This window comes from Arachis stenosperma, chromosome 10, assembly GCF_014773155.1.
Source record: "Arachis stenosperma cultivar V10309 chromosome 10, arast.V10309.gnm1.PFL2, whole genome shotgun sequence".
Taxonomy (NCBI): domain Eukaryota; kingdom Viridiplantae; phylum Streptophyta; class Magnoliopsida; order Fabales; family Fabaceae; genus Arachis; species Arachis stenosperma.
In genome coordinates, this window is record NC_080386.1 from 122,079,963 (window position 1) to 122,089,390 (window position 9,428).

At 33.4% G+C, this 9,428-nt stretch overlaps 2 protein-coding genes across 3 annotated transcripts; one reads left to right on the forward strand and one right to left on the reverse strand.

Annotated features, from left to right (window-relative positions):
- Positions 1-305: 305 nt before the first annotated feature.
- On the forward strand, positions 306-2,736 carry LOC130956059 (glycine-rich RNA-binding protein 3, mitochondrial-like). 2 transcript variants are annotated; one of them, XM_057883082.1, is made up of 5 exons: positions 306-408; positions 813-955; positions 1,066-1,134; positions 1,238-1,344; positions 1,771-2,736. In XM_057883082.1, exons 2-5 carry the CDS (start codon positions 814-816, stop codon positions 2,404-2,406), a joined length of 954 nt encoding a protein of 317 aa, XP_057739065.1. In that variant the 5' UTR covers positions 306-408; position 813; the 3' UTR covers positions 2,407-2,736. The 2 variants fall into 2 exon arrangements, with proteins under 2 accessions (XP_057739065.1, XP_057739066.1); XM_057883083.1 differs by having other exon boundaries at positions 389-417.
- A 158-nt stretch (positions 2,737-2,894) lies between these two features.
- Positions 2,895-6,617, reverse strand: LOC130957992 (uncharacterized). The gene is made up of 4 exons (XM_057884864.1): positions 6,451-6,617; positions 4,745-5,983; positions 4,148-4,563; positions 2,895-3,711 (listed from the first exon to the last, which is right to left on the reverse strand). The coding sequence occupies exons 2-4, from the start codon at positions 5,622-5,624 to the stop codon at positions 2,968-2,970; spliced, it is 2,040 nt and encodes a 679-aa protein (XP_057740847.1). The 5' UTR covers positions 5,625-5,983; positions 6,451-6,617; the 3' UTR covers positions 2,895-2,967.
- Positions 6,618-9,428: the final 2,811 nt, after the last annotated feature.

The window sequence follows — 9,428 nt, forward strand, 5'->3', positions numbered from 1 at the left end:
TTGAGAAAATAAATTCTCAAATGTGAAAAGAATGAACCGTCCATTAAATGAACATTCACATCATCATGGATATCTTAACATATTCGTATTAGTTACGTTAATAAAATTTGAGAACCTCAAATGTAATAAAATTTAATTGGAAATGAAAATGTTTGTTTGAGAATTTTTGGAAATTTATTTGAGTATATACTCAATAAAAAAGAGAATTCTTTTTTCATTTTCCCTTCAACGGCTATGATGTAGCCGTTAGGAATCAATGGTTGATAGCCGTCAAGCTCTACAGGTAGACCTCTTTTCCGTCATACATTTTACGTGAAACCCGTAAACCCTTCCTTTTCTAAACCCCTATTTTAGGGTTTTAGAACTCACCTCGCCACTCTTCAGCACAAGAGAATCCACCACAGCAAGGTAAGGAACGTGAGTTAATCTTTCTTTTCTTTTTCTCTCTTCTGTTGATTCCTTTTGCTATTTATTTATGATTATTTTGTGGTGGATTGGTGATCTTAATATATAAGAACACTTCTTTACGCCTGAACCAAAATCAGACGAAATTTAGGTTAGAATGGTCTAATTTTTCATATTTTTGTTAGGTGGAGGTTAATTAACGGTTTCTGTGAAATATGTGTGCTTGTTTGGGTAAAGAATAAGCTGAATGTTAGGTTAAATGGAAAACCTTTTGTACTGATTCATTGTTTGATGAATTTGTTACTCTGGTTTATGTGGGATGGATTCAATGTTGCATTTTTTGAGTAATGTGATTTACATAATATAGCTTCAGTGATTACAATTTCTGATTTTCCTTCTGGCTGCAGAATGGCTTTCCTCAGTAGAGCTGGAAATATACTAAGGCAAGTGACAAGTAGGAAGATCAGTTCGGATTTATGTGAAATCCCGTCTGTTTTCCCGTCTGCACGGTGCATGTCAAATGCTCCAAGTACAAAGCTGTTTATAGGAGGTGCGCCGTTGTAGGATTACCTGAGTTGCATCCATGAACTGGCATACTTTTTCACCTTTAGTTCATAATAACAATTATGCAATGAACATGGTTGTGTTTATCCGTTGCAGGTGTTTCGTATTCCACTGATGAGCAAAGTTTGAGGGAGGTTTTTGGGAAATATGGTGATGTTGTTGATGGTAAATAGTTGGATTCTCTTATTGCTATTTTTTTGTTGGTTTGGGATTAGTTTGTAGTTAGTGATTCAATGTTAATTGCTGTTTTATCTTGTGATTTTTGTAGCAAGGATAATTGTGGACCGTGATTCTGGCAGATCCAGAGGATTTGGGTTTATTACTTACAGTTCGGTTGAGGAGGCGTCAAGTGCCATTCAGGCCTTAGATGGGCAGGTATGCAGATTTGCTGCTTCTATGGTGTTAGTAATCATGTCATTGATACATTTCTGGAGCTACATAGTTTCGTGTTTAAATCTGTTGAAGTATGGATGCTATACTTGTCAAGCAAATTTTGTGTAATTATATGTAGGTAATTTTTTTAAACATTATTTTTTGAATTTGTGCCATAGATATTTCATGTGTGTCAGTTTCAGGGATGTAGAACACTTCTACTTCTTGTGTTTTATGTGTAAATTTCTCAACAACTTATCTTTGATCCTAGCAAGACATCTTCTTCCAGTGATGCTTTGTATCTTGTAGTTTATATTTTCCGGTGCTACATCGACACTTCATGATTTTCTAATTTTGCAAATATGATGCCCAACATCAATAATACCTATCTTATAAATTGCTTCTTAATGACTGTGAGGACTTTTTCAGGATCTACATGGTCGCCGAGTTAAGGTAAATTTTGCAAGCGAAAGACCTCGTGGATTTCAAGGTGGTGGTTTCGGTGGCTCTTTTGACAATGCTCCCTATGGTGCTGGAGCTGGTTCTGGATACCAAGGTGGTTATGGTAACTCTCCATATGGTGCCAGTTCAGGTGGTGGTGGCAGCTATGGTGGTGCATATGGTGCCAATGTTGCTGGAGGTTATGGTAACGGAAGCAGTGGATATGGCGGAGACAGCTATGGATCAAGTGGAAACACTTACAGCAGTGAGAGTAGCCGAGGTTATGGTGGAGGAAACGATATTGGTACTTATGGTAATGCTGCTGCTAGTGGTGGAGGCTATGGTGGCTATGTCCCGGCTTCTGGATTTGACAGGAGCAATAATTACAACACTTCTGCTGGATTTCCTAACAGTGATAACTATGCCAAGGCTACTGGTGGTGGTGGAAACAGTTTCCCCAGTAGTCAATACAATGGAAGTGCCATGGCCGGGTATGGCAGTGGTGGTGTGGGTTCTGGCAGCAGTTTTGCCAGTGGATATGGAGCAACGGGACATGGTAGCACTAATGAATGCAATAGCGATCAAGGAACTACTGTGGATGATTTTGGAGGCTCCATGGACTAAAATTTCAAGGGTGACTATGAGGAATCCGATGCTTATGCAAAACGGGCTTGATTTGAATTTAAAGAGTTCTTAGGTTTCTAGTGCTCTGTTTCATAACCCCTCTGCTAAAATTTCAATTTTTGTTGCTTGGTGGTTTTTTTATTGGGTCCTAAGTATTTGATTGAAAATTTATTAGGGGCAAATTTGGCGTTAAAAAAAAGACATGCAGGTATTCAAACATCTTGCGTCAATGAAGGGTCTAGGAAAGTATATCAAAGGCAAATTTATTTAGCTATAAATATATTTAAATACATCACAATTTTATCAAGACAGTATCAATTACAAGTCACTATGCACAAAATTATTACTTATTTTTCTTGTATTTGCAGTAATTAATTGGCCAAGAGAACCCATCGAGGTAGTAATGGTTATAGCTACTTTTTCAGGCAAAGAAATCTGGTAAGGGAGTTATTTAATGGAAACATGACATGATGTTAAAATGAGGTTAAAATAGCGGAAGATATTCTGTGTTAAATAAATATAATAGCTTACTATTCTTACATTCCTATGTTCTATTTCATATCAATATTCATCTTCATCCATACAATACAAAGTCTTTTGTGCATCTTCAAAAACAGAAGAACCTTTCTTGGTCCTTTCAACTATTTGCCTTATCAATTGTGTTTCCAACTCATCAAAACTACAACTTTCATCTTCAGTGACATCTAAGTCATAAATACTAGAGTTTTGTTCTTCCAGTATTGCAAGCTTGCCATCGTCAATGGCAGAACAATTTCCAGAATCATTTGCATCACAGTGTTGAAACCCTGATGCGAGTAAATCATGTGAAGGCGAACCTTCTTCGTGGTCATTATGATGGATGTCTATTGGTGAATTTTCTTCACAATCACCTATATTTATCAGTTCCTCATACGCTTCATTGTAAGCATCCAGAGCTTCACCTGATAAATTGAGAATTAGGGGCTGGACCATAGGGTCACAGGCTTCATAAGTCAGCATGTTTCCTCCATTAGAGGATGACTGTGCTCTTTTTGAAGAACCCTCATGCTCTAATTCCATAAACCGCACTGTCCTCTGGCTATTTTCGAGGGCAATCTCAAGCTCCTTAACTCGTTCCTCAAGCCGAGATTCTGCAACTTCGTGTAAGCGCAGAGTCAGTTCATGAGGTGAAACTGCATACTCCCCAGGAAGAGGTGTAATATCACCGGCATCATCGTCTGACTTTGTGTGGACAAATTCTTTCTCCTTGAACAAGTCAGCTCGCAACTCACCTTGAGCCAAATCTGCTACGAAATTGGGGTCAAGCTGCAAGAATTTGTGCACCATTAACACTCATGGACCCAATTAAGAGAAAGTAAACATCAACCAAAGAAAATCATGGAATACTACAGATTGCAGAGGAAAACTTTTGGTGGATAATTGAAACCAGCATGAGTTTCAAGTTAAAGATTAACATCCAATTCAAGCAAAACACGGCATATAAAACTTCGCAAAGGGAGCTAAAATTGATTTATTTGTTGAGAGCAACCCAAGATTCTTGGCCAGGAAATAAATTGTTACAGGTATAGGTTATTCTGTCATTCCATACACGGAAAAACAAATTGTAGCACTTAAAGATATAACACACGCAAAGACACCAGGCATGGCACAAAAAGATACAATCCCATACAACACTTTGTGCATGTAAGATCATGTAATAAGGAAAATGTAAAGATAAACATTTATAGACATTTATACTTGCCTCAACAAGTTCAGACATTTTACTTTCTAGACTAGATGCATTCATTTCCATCCCCAACCTCTCAAGTTCAGCTTCGAGCTCAGCTTCAATTTTGCTCATGGATTCTAAACCATCTTCTTCCATCTGAGCACATGATTCTCCACACTCCATTCTTGGAGAGTTACGCTTTCCAGGGGATAATCCAGTCAGCTCCTTTCTGTAGCACGAATGATCAAAAGTATCTCGCGAACCGTAATTTTCATTATGCAACTCCTTCACGGTCATTGAATCTTTCATCTCAAGTTCTTCTTGTAGGTCTTGAATCAAGTTATCTGTCTGATTCACCAATTCTCTTAACTCTTCCATTTCTCGTTTATTTGCCATGACAGAGGTTAGGATCCCAAAAGAAACCCCAAGACTGAAGAGAAATATTGCATCTGATGATTATGAATGTGCCAAGAAACTTAGTTATCAAAGTAAAACAAATGAAAATCAAGTAATGGAGGCATGATATCCACCCATAAAAATAATAACATAAATCATTAAAAGGTCAACATTTCCAATTGCTCATGCAAATAACATTTTCGTAAGTCAAGAACTATCAAGTATTAACTATACCATGTTGTGTATGGATGTATTTTTCCCTGAATGCATTGTTGGATGAGCTCAATCTTTGATTTCGCTCACCAGCTGCATTAAATTTTATCTTCTTGGCATCATCCAAAGATCCAACTTCTTGTAAGGAGGGGACCCCATAAACATTTTCATCTTTTACTTGGCAAGCTTCTTCATGCAGCTTGTATTCCTTGCTTCCAAATGATGGACTGAAAGAAATATCATTCCCTCTGCTAATTATTCGGCTTCCATCACTTACAAGAAACGGCCGTGTGTATCTATATGGTGATGAAGGAGAACATACAACATACTTTTCCATTTCTTCGTGTTCTTTGTATAGCTGAGCCATGAAACAACTCTCTGTGGAATTCAAAGGTCTAGTAATTTTCCCAGATAAAAGTTTTGCCCTAAGTGAGGTTTTATTTCTGAAAGCATTAGGGACGCCCACCCCTTCAGCAGAAGAATCAGGAAGCAAGAAACCATGATTTTCGCCAAAATTTAAGGTTTCTTCATTTCCATCTTCAACATCCTTAAAGTGACCATTTGGTGAAAACAAAACATGCAAGTTGGATATTGATAGCAAATTCCGATCACAGGTTAGTTTTTCACCATCAAGCCCTCTGTCAGAAGCTACTTCCGTTGTAAAAAACTGATCCAACGAGTTCACATCTGAGGCCCTTCTATCCATAAAAACATCTTTGCCAAATCTATCTCTTCGAGCTAATTTAGCAAAAGGAAAAGTACAGCTTTGGGACTCAGGATTCTTAAGATACGAATCCTCTGACAACAATCGACACAAATCATTACCATTCTTTGATATGCTATTCCAATATTTAGCTAGATAGCCAGCTCCAGCAGCAGCCGCAACAAACCAAAAGTCCATTCGACTCACTCCTCAGTACCTCAGCAAAGCAAAAATAAAGCCACTACTATCCAAACTCTTCAACAATACAGATTTTCCTAATTCTCTCAATGATCAGCACTAACAAGCCAAAGAAGGAAGAACTTTCCATGAATTGGGGGAAAAAGCTTCTTTTCTGAGAATGAGAAGCTAAAGAATGAAGAGCTTGAAACCATACCCAAGAAAACAAAACCACAATCCTTGATTCACCAAAGATGCATTCCTCCAGTTTCTCCTCCAAATTCTAACCATAGTGTTTTTCATTGAGTCCCTATTCCAATCCTACTCTAATCATAAGAAACTATTCCCAACTTGAAGCAAGGAGAACCAATACAAAATTACTGGGCCAAAAAAAAAAAATCAAACAGGTTATGGTAACCATAGAGAAGCAACATCAAGAATTCAAAAGTTGAATTCAGATGCTTCTGTCAACTTCAAAAGCAGAAAAAAAAATTGAAAAGCAAGCCTGATGAAAAATTGAAAACCAATCATTCAATTTAAAAAAAAATTGCAAGAAACTATAAGCTATATATCCATGTAAAAGTAGCTTATTTCAGTGCAAAAACCCGTTCATTTATTAAAAAAAAACATATATATTATTTAAAAAAAAAAAAAAACTCATTTGGCCAAAATAATCGAAGCAAATGCTCCCAAGTCGCAGCATTTCGAAAAATAAAAATTTGAATAACAAGAAAGGAACATGGCTTCTTGTTAATTTTCTTGCATTGGAGGAGAAAAAAAAAAGGAAACAAATAATGAATGTTTGAAAAATGGGTGGGGGTGTTGCGAAACGAAATGATGGTGATACCTGAGAATTGAGAATTGAGAAATGGAATCCGTTGAATGAGACCTTCAACAGCGTTATCTCCACAGAACGGAACCGGTAGTAACAGAAAAACGCCCTCAATTCTCAAATAAATAATTAAAATTAAAATATATGTAACGAAAATGAAATAAATTCTTTTTTTCTCATTTGTTTTGGTGCAGAGAGATATTTCAATGCTGTTTTGTTTCTTTCTTCTGAATTTTATAGGGCCACTGATTCTCAAGTCTCATCCACATTGTCGTGTTCGTGGATTTTATAGTGACAAAATTTGTTGAGAAATTCTCAAATGTTTGGAGTGTAAGTTAGTGTTTTTCTTTTATTTTGTTAATTATCTCTTATTATTATTATTATTATTTTTAATTTAGATTTTTAAAAAACTAATAAAATAAAAATAATAACAAATATTTATTTAGAAAATTTTAGGTTTAGATAAATAATTTTGGAGTGATAACGTTCATTCTTAATTTTTATTTAGTTTTTCATGAAAAGAAATTAAAAAATATTAATTCATATAAGAAAAGTTTTTTTTAGTATATACTCAAATAGGTTCCTAAGAACTTTTGTATCCACAATTTTGTTCTCAAGAAAATTTTATTATATAGAGATCCTTGAATTTTACAAAAGTAAAATATATAGGTCTTTTCGTCACATTTTTAAAGATTTATTTATCTAAGTAAAAACAACAAGTCTAACAAAGATAGAAACTTATATGTCCTATTTTGTAAAATTCAGGAACTTCAATATAATAAAATTTTCTTAGAGACGAAAACGTCTAATATAAATTTTTTTAGAGACTATATATATATATATGAATGCTACCATATTCTCTCTAAAATAAAGGTAAATTATCTCTTATAATATATATAGTGTTTATAATTACAATTAAGTTGAATATTAACCATAATAATTAGGTATATGTTCTCTACTTTTCTTTCTCTCTCTTGTGATTATTTAAATTTATTTTAGCACTACCAGTTTATGGTGGTGGTGGTGGCTGTCACTGTCGGAGAAATCTCTTTTTGCGGTTAACTCACAAACCCATCAACAAGGTGCATATGTATTCAGCTCGTTACACGTGACAACATTTGTGCTGTCGAGGTACGCAAAATCTCTGCTACATAGGCACAACTCTTTTCCAACCTCCGCGTATACTCATTGCGCTTCCTTCACCCTCTTCTGTATGGTGATAACATTTTCGGAGTTCACTATCTGCAAAATTTTTGTCCCATAAAAGTGATTAAATTCTTGTGCATAATTGTCACCTCATCTTGCAAATTCTATTGTCTGCAATTGAATTTGACTTGATCTCCACCTCATCGACAACAATGTCTTTAATCTCATGAGAATCTAAATCTACCATCTCTTAAAATTTGTATTTGACATCATCAATAACAATGTCTTTAACTGTATTTATGACTTGAGGATCTGAAAAAAAATTTTAAATGTCTTTATGACTTTTATCATTATAAATTATAAATTTTTCTCTATTTTCAAGTGCATGAATTGCATTCATAAAAATAAAATCTATCTGGTAAATCACTTTTAATATATATATAAAAGAAGATTTGCAGTTTTGCACCAAAAACCTAAACCCTCTGCTATTGACAAATTCTAGTAATTTGGTGGAACGGTAATTTGTCTTTGTTGTCCTTACCATTTACCAATGTTGATTTCTTTAGACAAGAAACATTTGTCATGTAACATATAAATTAATATTTTTATCAACTAAATTTATTTTTGAAAGACTATTTATTTTTTAAATTAGTTATTTAAAGATTTTTTAAATTAAATTTATTTTTCAATTAGTTGTTAACATGATAAATTTATGAAATTAGATTAAATCAATTCTAAATTGATATAATTTCATAAACTTATTATATTAACAATCAATTAAAATTACTAAGTATGTGTTATAGAGTTACTTAATGTATTACATTTACAAATTTTAATATTGTTAACAACAAAAGTGATAGAAGGACTAATGTGATTAATTTAAAATTTTGACGAACAAATTTGATTAAAAATAATATTCCAAAAGCCAATTTGAAAAACGAATGCTTTTTCAAATAAAACATTTAATATTTGCTCTATTTTCATTCTTGAGAATTTGAGATGTGTTGCAAATCTTGGCTGCGCCTTCAAAAAGGAGTAATTTTCTCCTTTTTTCCCCTTAAAATATCAAGTTTAAAAGAGTTTTGATCAGAAAAATAAAATAAAAATATAAATTAATTATGATAATGAATACTTCAAGTAAAAAGTTTTTAAATTTTAATATTTTAATGGACCTAATGGAAGAAATATTATTATTGTTCAATTATTTGAATATCAAATACTTAAAATTGGAGTCTTTTTTTTTCTCCTCGTCATTTTTTTATTTTCTCCTCTTTCTCTCTTTTTATTTTTAATTGTATTGAGATAAAAGCTTTATTTTTTAATTAAAATCATTTAAAATGAGAAATTTGGTAAAATAATAAAATAAGGAATTAATCATTTTTATATTAAAATAATAAGACATATTTTATAAAAGTTATAAAAAATTTACCGTAATTAAATTGTATTTTATCATTATATCAATTTTTTCACTTTAAAAGATCTAAATTCTTTTCTTTAGTAAAAGAGAAGTCAAATTCTTAAATAATAATGCCAAATAAAAGTGACTATAACCATTACAAACACTTGCACAACATGTCGTGAAAGTAAATTCAATGGTAGTAACAACAAATCATAGACATATAAACATTTTCTTGTAACATGTTGAAAGTGGAAACGCTTTTTCATTAAGTATTTTAGTTTAGCCCCTTGAGTCTTGAGTGTGTGAATTATTAGCATGGAATCTAAACTATATAAACACATCACCATGAAGTTAGAAGCAGGCACTTTAATGACAACACAACATAGAGAGCTTAGAGTTGTACCAACCTTTCTCGCCAAGATTAAACCAAGAAAGGCCCACAAATAAA